We start from the raw sequence: 18,407 nt of genomic DNA on the forward strand, positions 1-18,407 counted from the left end.
TTTCATATCAGGCAGTCAATCGGCGAGGGAACGGCCGCCCTCGGGCTATTCAGCCTTGCAACTCGCCATTGGGAGTCACTTACACAGCACAGCCACAACAACCACAATAATGAAACAGCCCACTGGCGCCCGACCCAGCGTTTTAAAATACACAAGGCCCCTGCAGGAGGAGTGGGCTTATTTTCCGGGGTTCAAGAAATCAAACGGCCGTAACTGGGCCCGAACCCGCCTGATAAGAATCGGGGTGTGAATGCCGGGCCACAAGTTGTGTGATATTGCTTGTTGCGGTCTACCGCATCGTGGAGGGCGCGCTACAGCCCGAGGGATTCATTTTATTGGTTTTAGAGGATGCCTCGACAGAGGGTTCGAATACGAATATGCCTTGGTTCGGGGGAAGGTCATGGATCTTGTGCCAACCAAGTTAAGCCCGTTGCTGGCTATAATACCTTTCGAAGTTTCTCCTTCACTGCCGTGTTGCTTCAAGTTGCCCGGTCGCTAGCCTGCCTACAGCCAAGGCAGAATTTGACCAGGTCGAGGAGATGATGTTGCTATCATCGGACTTAATTAGCTCCTTCTCTAGCTTAGTTATCAACAATTGTTTGACTGGAATGGTGCTTTCGCCTAAGGCAGATGTTGAAGGAGAGTTTGCCTTCCATACGGGGGATTAACGAAGAGAGCTTGCCAAATCTGGGACGAGAGTACCTATAGTGAGAGAGGAAGAATTTATTTCATTGCTCTGCCTCAGGTATTCAATGGCCCCACGCCGCTCGCATCCCATCCATCACCCGTGACAGTCAAGCTGTCAACGATCATAGTCATATTCTCTCAGGTGAACGGCGGGTCATCCCCGTTGTGGAGTGCACCGATCGCTGTGTTCAGCAAAGAAGCTCACTAATATCGCGTGATACGAAGCCGGAATCGCCAATACACGTGCCACGATCCCATCCTTCGGACCCTGGGTAAAAGTTTCTCACTGGGTAATTATTTGGAGACGGTGAGACGCCCTCCTTGACCGGGGTTAGCCACCGCCTTCCCTACCGAGGTAGGTAAGTCCTCATCTTTAAGATGGATGACACTCTCGCCGAGTCTGCCTTGCCACGAAACATTTAAAGACCTCCAGTTATAGCTAGCCTCAACACACCCCTGAGCATGTAACCATCATGGAACCATTGAAGCGTATGTTTCGGAGCAGGTACTGCCCGCCTCACAAATTATTGACCATCACGCCGGTGCATTGGAGCCACATGTATTGCTGTGGGCATCCAGGGATATCTTGAAATTGGACCAAATCTGCCCTGATCCGGAATCAAATCAAAGATAACCTAGCAAAGCGCAAAGATAGTTTGACTCGTGTCAGCCTTTCATTTGGCCTTCCCGGCTCCGAAGAGGCAGGTGCGGCTGGCCGTCTTGGGTTTCGGAGAATTCGGACCAAATTATGTGAATCGGAAGTCGCTTTGGGCCTTTCGTAAAGCGGACACGCACATTGCCCGGTCAGGGCATAATACGGGGATGTGAGATAAGCTTTCCACACGCTCGGGACGTGGTAAGCCGTCATGGAAGCGTGACGATAATTGGAGGTCATCCATGAAACCCGGATGCCTCCCAGGTCATCCGAAGGAGGGTTATGTGAGAGCCCAGGAATCAGCCCAAGCAAAAGTGGGGCATCCGATCTGTTGGTGCCCGTGAGCGATCGTCTCAAGGAACAGTGCACGGACATGGCCCGCTGGCGCCTTCTTCCCGGCCATTTCAGCGGCCCGCCAGCCTCCAAATTCTCAGGGCGCAGTGTGTGACCCCAGCACGTTGGCGGCACTGCTTGGCTGTTAGTTAGGCATTTCGGATCGTTGGAGGGCTTCGCGCAACTGGCTGGGCGGGCGGTTTCCATTCCATCGCTGATGCTCGCTTTATCGTCAAGACTCACAATGCCAACAACTGGCAAGGCGCCCGCCAACACGCGCACTATAATAAGATTAGACTCGGCGCCTGTTTCCCACCGGATCCGGTGACAGAGTCACAGAGTCTTTACCCATCTCAATCCTCACTGTCCTCACTCACCAACAACAACCTACACATTTAAGTCGCGGTACAACTCAAACCGATTCGAACCATACTTTCGGCACCATCTCACACTTTTTACCCATTTACCCATCTTGGCCTACTTAAGGAATCTCGCCGCGGCATGGGCATAGCTAGCAACCTGGTCACGCCCGAAACCGACCGCAATGTGGAAAAGGCTGGTCAAGAGCCCCAACAAGCGCTCTCAAAAACTGTCAAGACCACCCGCCGACGACGCCGTTGGGCCGACCTCATCGCTAACCTGTTCCGCAGCAGGGCCCCGGATACTAGCATCGCCAAGGGTGATGCGGTGAAGGGATGGGACCATGTTGTGGCCAAACGGCGGAAACAGGAGACTGTGGATTCGCCCGCCATCGACACCGTCCTGGAGATCCCAGAGCATGAACTCCGGGAACTATCTGACGCGCTTGAAAAGTCTCGATCCTCAGGGAATGCCCCCTTTCAGATTAACGAGGAGCTGGGGGCCAAGCTAGCGTCACATGCCCAGGATAAGATGAAGACGTACGACTCCCTGCGCCAACAAAGCACTCGCTACGAAGGTTCTCTGGGGTTTGACTTCATCTGCACCGAGACCGCAAAAGATCTCGAAATTCAGGCCAACGGGGTGTTGCAGCATCTCAAGAAGAATGATATTGCTCGCTTCTACGAATCAGCGCCCAAGAAGCGTGGCTACCGCGGTCAGGAACACCCCCGCTTCTACGGCGACCACTTCCTCTCCAATGCCGACTTAATAGAGCAGACACAGCTCTTTGCCTTGTGTCGGGCCATGCCCAAGGGCGCCCATCTTCACATCCACTTCAACGCCAACCTGCTCCCCAGCGTACTGCTCGGCATTGCCAAGGACATGGAGCGCATGTTCATCTGGAGCAACATTGCTCTCGACCAGCCCGAGGCATACGATCTCTGCAGGATACAGTTTAGTATCATGAGCGAGAAAGCCGTGGAGGAGAAGGGGAAGGGCAACCCGTTCGCCAAAGACTACAAATGCGGGACCGTGATGCAGTTTCGGGAGTTCAGGGCAGCGTACCCGGGAGGGCAAGAGGCGGCCGATCAATTTTTGCAGCAAAAGCTGGTCTTCAATGAGGAAGAAGCTCATAATCTGCTTCAAACACAAGAAGGGTCAGTCAGAATCAGGAATATTAACGGGGCTTGAGAGTAGCCACACTGACCTCTTGAGCAGCACATGGGAGAAGTTTAATGCCCGGACGCAAATGATGAAGGGGTTATTCAACTACAAGACCGCCTACCGGAGGTATACCCGGCAGTGCCTCCTCGAATTCGTTGCCGATAACATCCAGTACGCTGAGATTCGACCCAACTTCATGTCCTCGAACCAAGTATGGGAGGATGACGGCTCCCGCCGTGTCGACAATGTCGGCATCATGAATCTGATCATTGATGAATACGAGGCCTTCCAAAAAGACCACAATCGGCAGGTCCTTAAGGGGCTCAAGGTCATCTACTGCACACCGCGATCCTTTAGCGAGGAACAAGTTGGGGAAGCCCTCACACAATGTTTCCAGTTCAAGATGGACAAGAAATTCTCCCCCTACATTGCCGGTGAGTTTCCCAGGAAACGCAACGATCTAGCCCCGCAAACTAACCCACCACCGCAGGCTTCGACTTAGTGGGCGAAGAAGGCAAAGGCAAGCCCCTCAAAGCCTTCGCGCAGCAGTTCCTGCAATTCCAGGCCCTCTGCAAGGCCGCGGACGTCGAGATCCCCTTCCTCCTGCACTGCGGCGAGACGCTCGACATCGGCACCGACACCGACGGCAACCTGCTCGACGCCCTGCTGCTCGGCGCGAAGCGCATCGGCCACGGCTTTGCCTTGCCGCGCCACCCCTACGTCATGAGCCAGATGAAGCAGCGCGGCGTCTGCGTCGAGGTCTGCCCCATCTCCAACGAGATCTTGGGCTTGACCCCCAGGATGAGTGGCCATGCCGTGTATAGCTTGCTGGCGAATAATGTGCCGTGCACGATTAGCGCGGATAATGGGACGCTGTTCAGGTTTGTGTTTCCCCTGTATCTCCACTGTTATATTCTTTTCTCTGTTGCTCACCATATCCCGTCTTACCATAGATCCCGCCTCTCGCACGACTTCTACCAAGTCATGGCCGGCAAGTCGGACATGACGCTGCACGGCCTGCGCCAGCTGATCGAGTGGAGCATCGCCCACTCGTGCATGGAGCCCGAGCTGATGAAGGAGGTGCGCGAGAGCTGGGAGAAGATGTGGGACGACTTTTGCCAGCGCATCGTCGACGGCGAGTTCACGCTCGAGGACGCTGACAAGATGGAGGCTGAGGGGGGGGTCGTGGGCGTCGAGACGCCTGCTGCTGCTGCTGTGTTGCCACCGGTTTGAGGATCGTTTGGGGATGGGATGCGGTTTGGTTTTCGCTATCTACTCTAGCGGTCGAGCTTTTTTTTCCTTTTCTCTTCGGGTTGCTTCTGGGTGCTATGAGTTACGACAAGGATACCTCTGCTTAATACTACACGGATCTGGGTTGCTATTGGGGGGTGGTTTCCTACCGATGCTGCCGCAAGGCTTTGGCGTTTCCTTACGTTTCTCGTGAGCGTTTAGGTTAATTTCGGGTTACTTTCGTGGATAGACGGATACGCGGAATACGGATCACTGCTTGCTCTCCTAAGGCTTGACTCTCTCCCCCCCGTTTTACGATGTTGATGCCCTCAACTCGATTTCCCGTATCCGTAACTGGGTGATGGACCTGTTGCCTGCGGAGTCCTTCTCGGGCACATAGACAGGAAGAGCCGTGGGGCAACTCTACCTTTCCACGCCTGTGTGAAAAGGTACATGTTCAAGGTAGCCTACGGAAGCTCAACCATGCCCGCTCTGAGTCATTCGTATCCTTGATGACGGCCTGGGCCCGACTGCGGCCCGGGCCGTGGTCTGAAGCCGCTATGAGATGAAACCCAACATCACCCTTTAGTATGTAGTCAGATCCCCAGCTTCATGGTGGGGTTCGAAAATGGGATCGGATGAGGGATCTTCCTCGTCCGAGCCAAGCTCAACTTCGTTCGTTCGAATATGAGCGTCCAGTGTCAGGCCCCAGTTCAAGGTAACTACACGAATAAAGTACCTAGAGATGAAAATGGATATATTGCAGTGCAGACTCGGACACAATGCCATTCCTGTGTGTTTCTCGGTTCTTACCCTTCCTCCTTCGTGATGCTCTTGCAACCCAGCCCAGCCGGTGTTGACACGAGTTGCGGCGGCACAGGGCGGCTCTGCCCAGGCTTACCTCGTGTGACAAATACGAAATAGTTATTGAACCCCCAACTGGCATCGATTGTGCGAAGGACCCAATGCCAAAAAAATTGTCGCAGTGGAGACGAGTTGTCTCAGCACGCCAAGGACAAGCTGGGGGCCTTGTTCTGCAGATCATCGCAAGGGCTGTTCCTTAGCCGAGTGACTCACAAACTCAATTGCAACACCACCAACATTCCTCTCCAATTGGGCGTTTTGATTCGACGGATGTGTGCTGTGTTAGTCTGTAGCTATGAGACTCCAACCGCCGTTGCAAGAGTGCGTGCGGTTATTGAGAGGTATCCCATGGTTGATCGTGTGTCCAGCAGACTCGGCAAATAGGACGACCATAGCCGGCCATGGTGGGGGGCGAAGCAGCGCAAAGCGGCCGAAAGGGCTGACCACAACCCCTCCCTCAGAGAAACGGCGCGCTGCCAACCTAATTCGGGAAAACCTATCCACGGGAAATCTTCCTCGGTTGCGCATGGAGCGGCCAATATTCCCGCAGGTCCTCCACTCCATGGAATGTCAGCACTGCAATGGTGGATAAGTAGAGCTAGCCTATTTTCGTGGTCGATGGCTTTCGCACGCCCTTGCGCGTCCAAGGCATCCCAAGATGAGAGCCGCGCAGGCCAAGGGGGTGACCGAGGTCAAACGCAGTTAAGAAGTCGTGGCCTCTTCACTAAAGGGCCCAATGGATCCGATGATCCACGCGCCCGTCCCTGGGCCGTCGTCCTCAAACTGATGAGGACCTGTCCACTAAAAGCCCAGGACCGCAAGTCCTAGGCAGAGATCCTCCTGCCCTGCCTGGACATGCTCAAAGACATGTCGCGCCCTTTGGAGGCCTGGTTCCGTGCCGTCGGCGTAAGCCTGTCCGGATGTCCTCGCTCTGCCCCTCCAACCGGAATTACAACGGTGGGGCTCTTGTTTCAGCTCCGAATCTGATTGGATGGGCTGGGTGGAAAGGGCTGGAGATGGGACAGGGTGGTGGGGCAGTGCTGCGACACCGAGGATTTCGAAAACGGATCTGTACAGAAAATTCACAATCGTAGCAAAGGCCAACAGCTAGATCGCACGGCTCTCATACACCAAGAAGACAGGAAAAACCATCCCACTAATTACCTTCGATGAGAAGCTTTTGCATTGCCTTCAACCGACCTGATATTCTAAATAATAACGCTTTTCCTCAACTCTCGAAGTTGGTGTTTCACAAACAGCACTGCCCTTTTCGCGTTGTGGCCATGAGTTTGAGCGATGGTGAACGTGGGGTAATTTCTGGAGCACGGCCTCGTGGGAAGTGTGACTCACACTTTCCGGGGCTGCAGCGCTGATCACAGCCAATCAGGCCGCAGCGCAGCCTAGGGCCATTGCGCACCGGCTTGCGCGCCTTGCGAATGCGCACTCGCTGCCTGATTAAAAAGTCTTCCACTGCCCACTTTTCGCAAACCTCTCTTTCTCTTTTCTCACCCCCAAAACTTTCTCAAAAAACCACAATCAACAACGCCAAGAAGTCTTCAAGATGCGTTAAAGCATCCTCTTTCCCCAGTCTCTCGACTTGCACTCGCAAAGTCGCCAAAATTCCTTCCCCGGATTTTAACAACATTTTCCCCACTCAACCCCCCCCTTCAGCTCTACCTGCAAAGGTTGAACTGAACTTTAGCAACTTGCTTCCCAGCTCGCGCTCAAGTTCTTCCTACAACACCGCCGCCATTCCCGGCCCAGACTTTCCAGTCTTCACCACGGATCAAACACAGTCAACATGGCTTCCCTCCAGTTCCTCGAGCCTGCCGGCACTATCCGCGCAACAACAGCATCTACAGCACTTGAATCTGCCGCCTCATCAACAGGACTTTGTCTTGTTCGATCAGCCGATCAAACCACGTCAACTTAATCGCTCTGTCCCGCAACCTTCCGCCAACGGAGGTGTAAATCCAAACCAGCAACATCGTCATCAACCGTTGTTTCCGCAACAACAGGTCCCGACCTCGCCGTCTCTGCAGAACCAGCGAGTTGCTAGCATCATCCAGGCCACTGGACATCAAGCGACCTCTTCGGCTTTTACCAATCGGTTTAGTTCCCCCGCACAGAATCAGCATCAGTTTTACGCTTCGTCCGCCCCGACGTCATCCGCCGCTTTGACCCAGCAAAACCGCGTGACCCGACCCCCCGTGCCCCTCTTCAGGCAGAGCACTGGCAATATACAGCGGGCCAAGATGAACCTTCAGGGTAAGAATTTTCGCTCCTACATCGCACTTTCCCAACAATCAATCTCACGCGTTACCACCACAGAACTCGATATGGACGACTTCACAGCCTTCGAGGGCGGTGCTTCTACCAGCGCATACTCTTCGCCTGCGCTTGCAAGCGTTTTCGACGTGAGCGGCAGTGCATCCAGCTCAACAACCAACATGGGCACCGTCTCGCCGCAGGATCTTCTCCTCCAGGAGCCGTTCATGTCGGCGCCCAATTCCACTGCGCTCACAGCTCTTACTTCGCCATCCATCTACAACGAGTCTCCCGAATTTGGCGACACTTATGACGTTTCGCCCAGCTTCGGAAGCGGCGACTTCGACAACGGGTCAACCGATACTTGGTTCCCTCTTTTCCCGCCGAACAATGCTCAACCCGACGCGTCCCAGAAGCCTGCCAGTGCTGAGCAGTCTCCAGCCACCAAGTCAGATGACCTGGAATTGGCCTCGGCACTGGGACACCGCCGCAAGTCGTCCGGGACCTCGCCTCCGACCCGCCCGTCGTCAATTGCTGGCGTTGGTTCGCGCCGCCGTGACAAGCCCCTGCCCCCCATCATTGTCTCGGATCCGACCGACGTCACTGCCATGAAGCGTGCCCGCAACACCCTGGCTGCTCGCAAGTCACGTGAGCGCAAGGCTTTGCGTCTGGATGAGCTGGAGGAGAAGATTGCGAAGCTGACGGCTGAGCGTGATCATTGGAAGAACGTCGCGCTTGCGCATGGTGCGAAGGAGTAAAAAAACCAGGTGCTTAGTTTCTTGGAATGATGTATTATCCCTCGATGCCGACAGAGCATTGAGGAGGGGATTTGCTTTTTCTTTTTCTCTTTTTAGTTTCATGGGATTACCTCGGTTTCCTTGGCCTGTTGATTCAATCCAGGCCCCCGATCAGCGTTTCTAGGCAGTTATATCTAGGTTTCTTTAAGACCGTAACAAAATGTATGATCTTAACAATGCTGCATGTGCCCAGTATTTGAAGAATGCCCTCTGTGCTTGAGTTTACGATGCCAATTGCTGCTCGTGATGGTTGTTGGTGGCACACTCGCCACCTTGGTTGCCTTGCCTTGCCTGCCCGAGTCCATCACTGTTGCCTGCCTGCATCACGAGACCAAACCTTCGAGTCTTCAGGTGTAGTGCAACGCTATTCTTCAACATTTGTCGTGGTGTCGTTTGATTGAAGGTACCAAGTATTTGCATCACCCAAATACTATCAAAGTAGTTTTAAGACAACTGTGACGAGAGACAATTGTGTTACATGCTCTAGATTGGATCTGTGTCAATCGTATTTAATAATATGCTTTCCAACTTGTTTTGTCGTCAAACCTAACGTCTGTGAAATTCCCAATGGCTTTGAGTAAGTAATTCATTACGAAACACTCGCGATAAAACAAGTTCCGTTTCCGGTTTGCATCCAGTACAAATTAGAGTCTACATAATATACCATCGTTGGCTCGTCACAGTCGAATGGCGCTAAATACGTACATAAAATCCCTCCTTCACATTCATATCCATCTTTTTGATCCATCTCATTTCGAGACGATCGTCGCCCGCGCACCAGAGAAGCAGAGAACAGCCCCCCTAACCCAGCGGCACACAACATCTATCTATGACGCTGGGGCACTCGCCAGCATCTGACGAAGAGATCCGAACACCGCCAGCAAAGACAACACGAACGCTGAAACAACTCGCCCATGCGGACACACACCACCGCGTTGTAGCTTTCCACGGCATGGCCGTCAACACAGGTAGGCAGGTCATGTCCGCAGCCCTGCCGCCCACCTCACCTCAACCCAAACACCCCCGGCCTCCTCGTTTTCTCCCCATGCACTCGAGCATTCCCACATCGAGTTTATGGTCCGTCCCCATCCCCCGTCAACTGCTTTCTGCCCACTGCCTCTGCCTCCCACACCGGTGCCTTCCACCTCGGTACCTCCACACTGCCGCAACCCCCAAGCTAAACACCACAAACATCACAAATGCAAAACAACCTGAAGTAAAACCAGTCAAGTAGCAAGTGCCCGAGCATTTTATGTATCCCCATAACGCATCGCTCAACGCATCGCTAAACGCATGGAAAAAGCACACCACGAAGAGGAAGAAACCATGCCAAAGGAAGGGAGGAGAGAAGGAGAAAAACAACAAGTAATCCACACAAGCATCGTGTCATGCCAAACCATTGCCATTTGCCATTATCACAAGCCCAGTACGGACCGCAGTCGGTACTAGCACTAGAGAGAGAGCCAGACCAACAGAAAAGAACAAAGGTCAACCCTAAGACCGAGGAAGAAAAATGTGAAAAAAAAGGGCGGGCGCCGCCAGCCCAAACACCATGAGCCACAAACCGGCGATGGCGATGGCGACGGCAACGGCGACAAAGCACAAGAATTTGCCCAGCCCACTGTTTGGCAACATCGTTGCAAAATCCGAACCATTCCTTTCCTTTCCATCAAGTTTCATCCCCTAATTCAGCCCGTCTTGCATGTCTGTCTTCTTGTTGGCTCATTCCGTTTTATTGACACCTCAATCAACATGAGGATGCCCATGCCATACAACACCTTGGCACATCACAACCACAACCATGCCATGCCACGCCATGCAATAATAATAAAAAGTAATGCCACACCCTCTCTGTCCCGACTGTCTCTTCCCACTTGACTTTAACAACTCTCCTTTTGCAAGCAAGCAAGCAGGCCATGTCCGTCGGACCGGGAGGAAAATATTCGTACATATACAGTTCGGTTCGGATATTGGAGGCGTGCTAAAAGAACACCCCGACTCGTCCGGTGGGCGGTTCGTTATGGGGTGGGGAAGTAAATAAAAAAGGCGGCGATATGTAATTAGAAAACGCCGCTTTTACGACGCCATGGTAGTCGACTGGTCTAGTTGACGGTCATCATTTGCATCCGCGGCGAATCGACCGATGTCCTACTCAAGATCGAAGGAGTACTGCGACTGGTGGGTAGGCGCCTCGGTGGACTCGAGCCCGGGTCTGCAAAGACCCGCGTGAACGCGGGGCTGCCATCGGGGTTAAGGTGGCGGGAGTGCCGTTCGCGGCGGGGCGTCCCGGCAGGGCTTTGAGTCAGCAACTCGGCCCTGCGGACAGCGTCCGAGAGCGAGTCTCGTAACTGGCCCGCCCGCTTGACCAGTTCCTGGAGGCTGTTGGTGTCGAAAAACAGCTTCGCGTCCGGGATCTTGGGAGCCGAGGTCTTGATCCGGTCGGACTTTTGCTGCTGCTTCATGGCTTCGATCACGGTCGAGATAATTGTAGAGGTTCGACTCGGGCTCGAGCATCGACTGGGCGTGTACGACTTTGCAGGGGTCCCACCCCCTTCGTTTAGCGGCCAGTTGCCAAAGATATCGTCTTCGGGCGAGAATACGGACCGCCGCCGAGGGCTATGTCGCTCCCGTATAACCGCTGTCTTGGACATTTCAGGCTCTGGAAGCCCAAAGGGGCCATCGATGTGGTCGAGAAGGTGGCCGTCAAATCCTTCCTCCAGAAACTGGTCATCGATCTTGGACCGATCGAAGTCGGTCGACGTCCTTATTGAGTCCAAATCCTCGTCCTCGTCCTCGTCCGGAGACGCCAGGGCAATGATACTCTCGGCCTCTGCCCATTTGGTTGCCATCGGCCCTCTCAAAATATCGAGGTCTTTGCCATGCCGGCATAACCGTTTCAAGTCGTTGACCAGTAATGACAATTCGCGGATCTGACCGGAGTGTGCTCTTACACTCGGTTGCGTTGCCCTGATCGAAGCGGGGACCACCATTGCAAAGCTCGTGGCCGAGTCCTTGCCTCCCGGAGAGCAGACCGCAGGCTCATCCTCGTCATCAAACTCGAAGTCGTCGTCCCAGTCCTCGCTAACCGTCTTGGTCCCCAAACCCCAAGTCCCGAATTTTGGCGGCGGCTTTGAGCCATCCGATAAATCGGGAATAAGAAGGGGAACACTCTGACTGCGTACATGAGCGGCACCAGGTGGTTTGCGGTTTGTGGCACGGCCTCCTCTCAAGTCCAATTCCTGCTTTCCGTGTACCGTCTTTGGCCGTGGCAAATCCGTGTCGAACTTGTCGTGGACTGAAGGTTCGGACCAATCGAAAATGTTGCTCCTCGGTCGTTCGCTGAAGCTATCCCCTTGGGAATCGAGGCTAGCACAGCCACTTATGTTCCTGAGGGCTTGCCTGAACGTAGGACTGACGCGGCGGGAGTTGGTTGAGCTCGGCGGTGAAAGGTGGTTGCTAAGAGTATTCTCGTCATCTCGTGCCCAGTCATCATCGTCATCATCATCAAACGACAACCGTCCAAAGTCGCGACTGCCCAGCGACAGCTCATGTGTAGCGTCAAACTCAAAAGCGGTCTCCTTCCGGCTCTTGGGGCCAAACCCGGGCGCCTCGACCACATGCGTCGGCCTGATGGGCGTGTCGACGCCCTCGTCCTCCTCAGTAATTTTCGTTTCGCCATCCCAAGAGCGCCCGAGCATTTCCTGAATCGACAATCGTTTTGTCTTGGTGTTGCTCGCGGTGTTAGGGGGGGAGTCATCAAACATGGACTCGACCGGCGTCTCGACAGATCTCATACGACCAGAAGAAGCCCCAGTGCGAAAAGAGTCATACATGCCGTCACTCCTGAAGTCCGTATCCTCTTCGTCCCCGAAAACACCATCACGAGCCGACACGTCGGAGCCGGCGAGAGTCACGGATCGCTCGCCCGACGGCCCTCGGCTGTGAGTAGTGACCGATGGGGTTTGAGAGTAATTGATGGGGCTATGAAGCGCCCGAGTGGGGCCGGGCGAGCCAATCCGTGGGATATCCAGGTTGAAACTGGAAAGGCGGTTGAGAGGAGGCAAGGGAGACGAAGAATTTCTCTTGCGGGTTCGGGGGAGTTCGGCTGAGCTGAATTCATATTCCGGTTGCCGCTGAGGGTTTTCTCGAGCCTCCGGTGGCGCATGAATTCCTTCGAGCCCTGGTTTAACCAGGAGGTGGGCTTGGTCGCGCGGCGCAGCCCCCGAGTCCGGGGTATAGCGGCCCGCTCCTGTCTTTGCGTCAATCGTGCTCCGTCTTGGGCGCCGAGTGCTTCCGGTCCTCGAAATCCAGTTACCGGCTGAACTAAAATGCATCGACATGGACTTCCTTGGGGGTTGCTCCTCGCTGGAGTTGGTCGGATTGGACGGGTCGCTTGTTGTCGCAGACGCCTCCTCCGTTTCCCCACTCGTGAAATGATCCGATGGTGCCTCAACTTCGTCTTTCAAGGCAGGAACGTCGGCAATATCACTTGGTTTTGTGAGGTAGGCGCGGAAGATATAACCCCGGGCTAATGACAACCTCTTCCGTGGAAATATGTTGTGGTGGGGGCCGCTCCCGGGGGGTAAGCCAGAGAAATCTCGCCCAGATGAAACTGAGCGCCGAGCATGAAAAAATGATGTCCATTTTTTAGGCTGCCGACCGTTTTCCGTCGTCGGTGGGAAAGTCATGGAAGTCGGTGACGGGCTATAGCTGTCAAATGGGGCCTTCGCGTCTGGCGAAAGCGGCTCAACGAAAGCACTCTGATTCTGGAATTGTTGCATCGTCGCGGAACGTTGGTGGCTGGTAGCAGGCCTTCGGAGTGTCAAAACCTGCGATATGGAGCCTCGACGAGTCGGCTCCCCTGCGGTCCCGTTTTTCCCGGATGTTGTTCTCTTGACCAGTTTGTTCGGAGAAGAATGGGAAGTGGGCGATTGTCCAAGTATCGGAACGCCTGAGCCGTGCGAAAAGGTCACGGATGACGAGTCTGGGCCCATGCTTGACCTTCGGCTCCCATGTTGGGATAATGGCCGAAGAGACAGTCGCCGTATCCAAGACTCCTTCGATGATATCGAATCCCTACAATTCTCCGCAATGGGTTGCGACGCTAGATCACCTGGCCGCACGAACGACTGTCTCCTACTGCTGGACCGCGGCGATGAGACAGAAATCCCGGTAAGAGGTCGCGGGCCACTCGTTGGACTTATTGGGCTTGTCGGGTGTGAAGTAAGAGGGCCTGGGGGTACATCGGCAAGCTGGCGGAAAGAGGCGTACGGGAATTCCTCGGCTGGCGACGGGCAAGCGTAATAGTTTGGGACGGCGCTCGTGCTCGGACGGCGAGGCGCAGGCTGGCCTCGGAAACCGTCGTAGTCGGCGGGGAATCCGGGTTGGATTGGGCTCGACCACGGCGCTTCGGGTTCGGGGGGTTGACCAAAGACTAAACCAGCGGCAGCGGCAGCGGCAGTAGCGCCGGCTCCCACGAGCTACACACAAGTACATTAGTATCCCTGGACAATCGAGTATGTAACCCGCCGTGCGGGACGGGTACAGAACAGGGCCTTGAGGGCAGGGCTATATTTGGACTGCGAAGGGAGCAATTCGAACCAAACAGGGCTCGTTTGTCCTGTCGGTTTGCGTTCCTGCCCAAGGCCCAACAGGGAATCGTTGTCGAACTTACACTCGGCACGGCCTGCATCTCAGCTGCGGGTGGTTATGTCGACGGCAAGCAGCCGGGAGAAGAAAGAGGGGCGAGGCGGAATTCGGTAATCGTGAGGGTCGTGGTTTGCATCGTCAAAGCATTACGAAAAGAGGAACTTGTTCGAGGGGACGTGGAATGCGGATGCTGCAAGCGCGTTGTTGCAGTCGAGGGTCAGCGAACGCCCGACTGGAAAACGATCGACCTAGGGAAGGTCCTTGCGCGCCGAGAGCCGTTTCCAATGCGATGGAAAATTATTACGCGGGGAGTCGGCCGATTAGACGGGCCCGGTTCCGTGGCGTCGTCGTCGCGGGGAGACACGGTCGGGATCAATGGGGGGGTGGGGGATGGATGCGGTCGGCGGGCGGTATAGCGGGCAGCAGTTGGCGGCGAGGCAATCCACAACAACAACAACGGTTGTAGGTTGCTATTGCCTGGATTGTCCGTCGTCTCGTCCGCGCGGCGAACCGCAATTGGTGAAAATGGGACGTTTCGAGATGCGATTAAGGCCGCGGCCGTGGGCCTGGCGCACACGTTCCTCGCTCTGAGCCGGTGGAGAAGCAACGTCCGTTTGCAAGAAAAACAAGCCAAAACAGCCAGAAGCCTGCCACAGAAACGCGACTCGGGGAAGGCGCAACTTCAGTGGACCATCACCAAAAACAAGCTAAAAAGCTAACCTTAAAAGAGGGAGGTCCCGCTCTGGCAACGCCGTCAGAGCATGGAAAGAAAAGATAAAAGACAGAATAGAAAAGAGAGCGAAATTGGTCAGGAATCCAGGTCAACCCGAACAACAACAAAAACAGGTGCGAGCGGCAGTCCACCTTCGCACAACAGTGGGAATGGAAGGGTGCGAGCGGCAACGAGCAACAACCTGGAAGTTAGGTTGTCTAGCACCAGGATCAATGTGGTGCTGCTTAGGGGTGGAGACGGGAACTCCTTGGCTCACTTCACAGGGGGCTACAGGGGTGGTATGGCCAGGCTCTCTCAGGTCACTTTCCAGGCCTCTGGTCGCTCTGGAGAACAGAAGTGGAAGGCCAGCCAGGATTGATTGGCTTTTGGGATCGTCGCTTCGTTCGGGTATCGGGCGACCGCGCAGCTTGCCCGGGGCATGGAACTCGGTGACGGCGAGCAAGACCCATTCTTGATTCTAGCGTGTGCACGGAGGATTGCCTTAGCCCTGCTCCAATCTCGACAAAGCTGCGCCTGTTTGATGAGAATGCAGTGCTCTGCATCCCGTTGCTGCGCGCTTGCGCATCTGGCTCGACGGAACAAGTAAGCTCGCAGGAATTTGCCCGCCCAAGGGTAAAATCCACGGATAGCCAGTCATCCAGGTCCGCTGAACCAACATGCAACTGCATCAGCGCCTCCCTCTCACACAAGTTCGTCTGATGAGGCTCACATCCAAACCTGACGACTCGGGAGGGAGTAACCCTGAAAATATGGCGTTCCCCTTTTTTGTGCCTCGTCTGATGCAAAGCATGGCTACCTATGACGGCTACAGATCGGTAAACTTAAGCGATCTAGAGCTACTAGCGCCCACCCGCCGACCTCATGTTTTAACTAGTGTCGCGCAAACCAAGATCGGGCAGATCGACTCGGAGCAGCAAACCGCAAACCTTTGCTATTCTCAGGCCCAGACAAGCACGACAAGCCAGAGCAACACACAACACAACACAACACAACCCTGCATCCTCCACCCTCCACACTCCACCCACGGGCGCCTGTCTTTTTCGAGCCTTTCAACCGGCCGCAGGGATGCAATCGGAGCTGGAAAGCTGGGCGCTGGGCCCCAGCAGCAATTAAACGATCCACCCGCCCCCGATCCACTCGATCCTTCCAAGGCACGACACAATCCCGCATTGTCAGTGGACAGGAGCCATGCACTGCAGCATGACTTCCAGGAACGCGAAACAACCTCAGCATGTCGTACTGGCGAATGAAGTCCCCAAAACAGCACCCGGGACCGGTCAAGCTCCATGCCGCGGCTAGCCTTCCAACACACACACACACACGCACACACGCACTTAGGATGGCGCGCTAGGTATCTAGCCCCGATTGTTTGGTCAAGTTCTCCCTTAGTCCCTGGTGGTTCCTTTTCCACTAACTTTCTAAAATGACGTCTTGCATCCAAATTATTTACTAATATCTAAGTTTGAGATAGTTCATCGGGGAAGCCGGTAGTTTCTCTCGCCAGCCCTCATTTATTCGATTTTTCTCTTCCGGTTGCTCCCACAGCTGAGCCGTGTCTCTTTCCAAAACAGGGGACAACCAAGCCTTATATCAGGTTCAGCACATGTATAATATCGGAGCCACAGTCTCCAACTAATGGCTCAAACAGAGCAAAGTCCCGCGCCAACCACCTTCGCGTGAGCAACGTCCCGTTTTTGGAATTGAGCCGTACCGAACCAGCGGACAAACATTTAAACAGTGGCGTGGTCTCACGAGCGGAATTCCTCTCCTCGAACACGGGGATTCTTGCTCGATTTCCCCTCCCCCACCTCTGCTGCCACCTCCCTTGTGTGTCCAAGCCCCAGAAGCAAACGTCGAACAGCACTTCCATAGCCCTGTTAGTGGACCCCGCAAAGGAACTTCAACCATGGAAGCTCTCCCCCTGCCCTTCGAAACGTTCCAACCACTCAGGCTTCAGCCCTCTTGTCTGCATCCGGACAGCCGGGCTTATTCATAGGAGAGGGGAACCAAAATCTTCAAGATCTCCATTGCTTCCAACCACCACCGACTCATCAACCCCTCGCAGACGTTAGGGTTAAGAACCACAGGGCAAAACAAAGACACATGACTGAGCCCGGCCTGCCCGGACTGCGAGCGACGTTCAATACCTCTCAGGAAGCAACTATTGATTGCGCCTCCTCGACACCGAGACATCAAAACAGGGGGGCATAGCAATCCCCCAAGTTGAGTTGGCCAACGGGATACTGTAACCGAAGGCTTGCTCCATGTCTCAGACCACGTTGCACACCTCATGCTGTCTCGCGTGCTTTGAGGGCCCCGACAAAAGACAAACAGACCCTTTTTGACGGATGGGTAGCCCCGAATAGCCGCTTTCCTCGCCCATTTTGCTTTTTTTCCACCACACCATCTGCATTCTACCGCGCCGTCTCCCCTTCGTTACGCCCGAACAAACACTGATGGCGAGGAATGCCCCGAGGAGAATAGCCCCCAGCGCCCCCAGCATCCCACTGACTACCTACGTTACTCAATAGGAGACGCCCTGTGTCTCGTCCCGCCGCATGCTGCCGCGCTTGTGTGGTGTGTCAATCAGCAGCCGGGTACGGGATGGGGGCTCCCGCTGTGTGGGCGGCGAGGCTGAACGCCCGGCAGCGGGATGAGCCCTCGTCAAAGACCTCGCTGGCCGAGGCGACACGTAGCTTGAATGAGAGGCCGTGTAGCGCTGCGCTGCACGATCAGGCGGGTATCTGCTTGCTTGCTCTGCAGTGCTTAAGCACCCCCCCACCCCCCAAGTTTCGGACCGTCTTCGCTCAGTATGTACGTGTGTACTGTGCTCTGCAAGCCCGCTGGCGGACGACAAGAGCTCTGTCGAGTCGACTTGCCCAGCCACAGGATATTCTAGATGTGGGGGTCCCCAGCGGCAGCGCACCCGTCGAAGTTCTTATCTTGCCGTCTGCCGCTCTATCACAATCATCAACGAGCCGGTTTCATAACCCAGCCGCCAGCCGCTGCCTTGTGATACCCGGTAGTGTTGCGAGGCTCTCTCGTCAGAGGTGACCAAGGACGTGAGAAGATAATGGCAAAAGAAATGGCTGGTAGCGCTGTCTCGGAAGCTCGATACGACATCGATCTGCTCCCCGTCTCATACTCCCAATATCCCCTTAGGCCGGCATCGTCAGAGTTATCAACCAGTGATGCATGGCTCGGGATCCTGCACTGGATTGTGCCGCCCCGCTTCACCAAGCTCCCGGTGGCGTCCGGCGGGGTGCTGCTTGCGCCGCGTCATGGTGACATATCTCTACCACACTTGTGCATGATGTATCGGTTGCCCGCTGTCTTACGAGGTTTCGGACCAAGAGAACCAGTCGTTGTTAACAAGCGAGCCGAGACCAAGGCGAGGCTAGGGAAGTCGAGCAGCATCCCGGCAGGACGGGCCTTCGCATCAGGCAAATCCCGGTGGCCCCATTAACAACCCGAAAGCTTGCCGCTTCTGTACAACAAATCCGACCGAAGTCGTTGCCCGTGCTCTGGTGCAAAGGCTGTTGTCAGATTTATCCATGTTGCGAGGTTTGGAAATGAGACAAGGGACGGGTTGCCCAGCGACAGTCCCGGTGTGATATCCAGGTAAACCAGGGTACTGCTGCAGGGCACAACTGTGCCGCCTGGAACC

The 18,407-nt window shown here is 55.0% G+C and overlaps 4 protein-coding genes across 4 annotated transcripts; 3 read left to right on the top strand and 1 right to left on the bottom strand.

The window, feature by feature from the left end:
- Positions 1 to 2,176: 2,176 nt before the first annotated feature.
- F5144DRAFT_606442 (uncharacterized protein) lies at positions 2,177 to 4,432 on the top strand (the record flags this gene model as incomplete). The annotated part of the gene is made up of 4 exons (XM_066791490.1): positions 2,177 to 3,192; positions 3,254 to 3,633; positions 3,690 to 4,080; positions 4,153 to 4,432. The coding sequence occupies 4 exons, from the start codon at positions 2,177 to 2,179 to the stop codon at positions 4,430 to 4,432; spliced, it is 2,067 nt and encodes a 688-aa protein (XP_066638486.1).
- A 2,200-nt stretch (positions 4,433 to 6,632) lies between these two features.
- On the top strand, positions 6,633 to 8,551 carry F5144DRAFT_584922 (uncharacterized protein). The gene is made up of 2 exons (XM_066789657.1): positions 6,633 to 7,561; positions 7,625 to 8,551. The coding sequence occupies exons 1-2, from the start codon at positions 6,730 to 6,732 to the stop codon at positions 8,317 to 8,319; spliced, it is 1,527 nt and encodes a 508-aa protein (XP_066638487.1). The 5' UTR covers positions 6,633 to 6,729; the 3' UTR covers positions 8,320 to 8,551.
- Positions 8,552 to 10,244: 1,693 nt separating this feature from the next.
- Positions 10,245 to 14,409, bottom strand: F5144DRAFT_377444 (uncharacterized protein). Its single transcript, XM_066784565.1, has 2 exons — positions 14,033 to 14,409; positions 10,245 to 13,838 (listed from the first exon to the last, which is right to left on the bottom strand). Exons 1-2 carry the CDS (start codon positions 14,048 to 14,050, stop codon positions 10,461 to 10,463), a joined length of 3,396 nt encoding a protein of 1,131 aa, XP_066638488.1. The 5' UTR covers positions 14,051 to 14,409; the 3' UTR covers positions 10,245 to 10,460.
- A 1,308-nt stretch (positions 14,410 to 15,717) lies between these two features.
- F5144DRAFT_377531 (uncharacterized protein) lies at positions 15,718 to 17,078 on the top strand. The gene is made up of 2 exons (XM_066784566.1): positions 15,718 to 16,091; positions 16,212 to 17,078. The coding sequence occupies exons 1-2, from the start codon at positions 16,027 to 16,029 to the stop codon at positions 16,810 to 16,812; spliced, it is 666 nt and encodes a 221-aa protein (XP_066638489.1). The 5' UTR covers positions 15,718 to 16,026; the 3' UTR covers positions 16,813 to 17,078.
- Positions 17,079 to 18,407: the final 1,329 nt, after the last annotated feature.

The sequence above is a fragment of the Chaetomium tenue genome (assembly GCF_020726465.1).
Source record: "Chaetomium tenue strain MPI-SDFR-AT-0079 chromosome Unknown F5144scaffold_7, whole genome shotgun sequence".
Lineage (NCBI taxonomy): Eukaryota > Fungi > Ascomycota > Sordariomycetes > Sordariales > Chaetomiaceae > Chaetomium > Chaetomium tenue.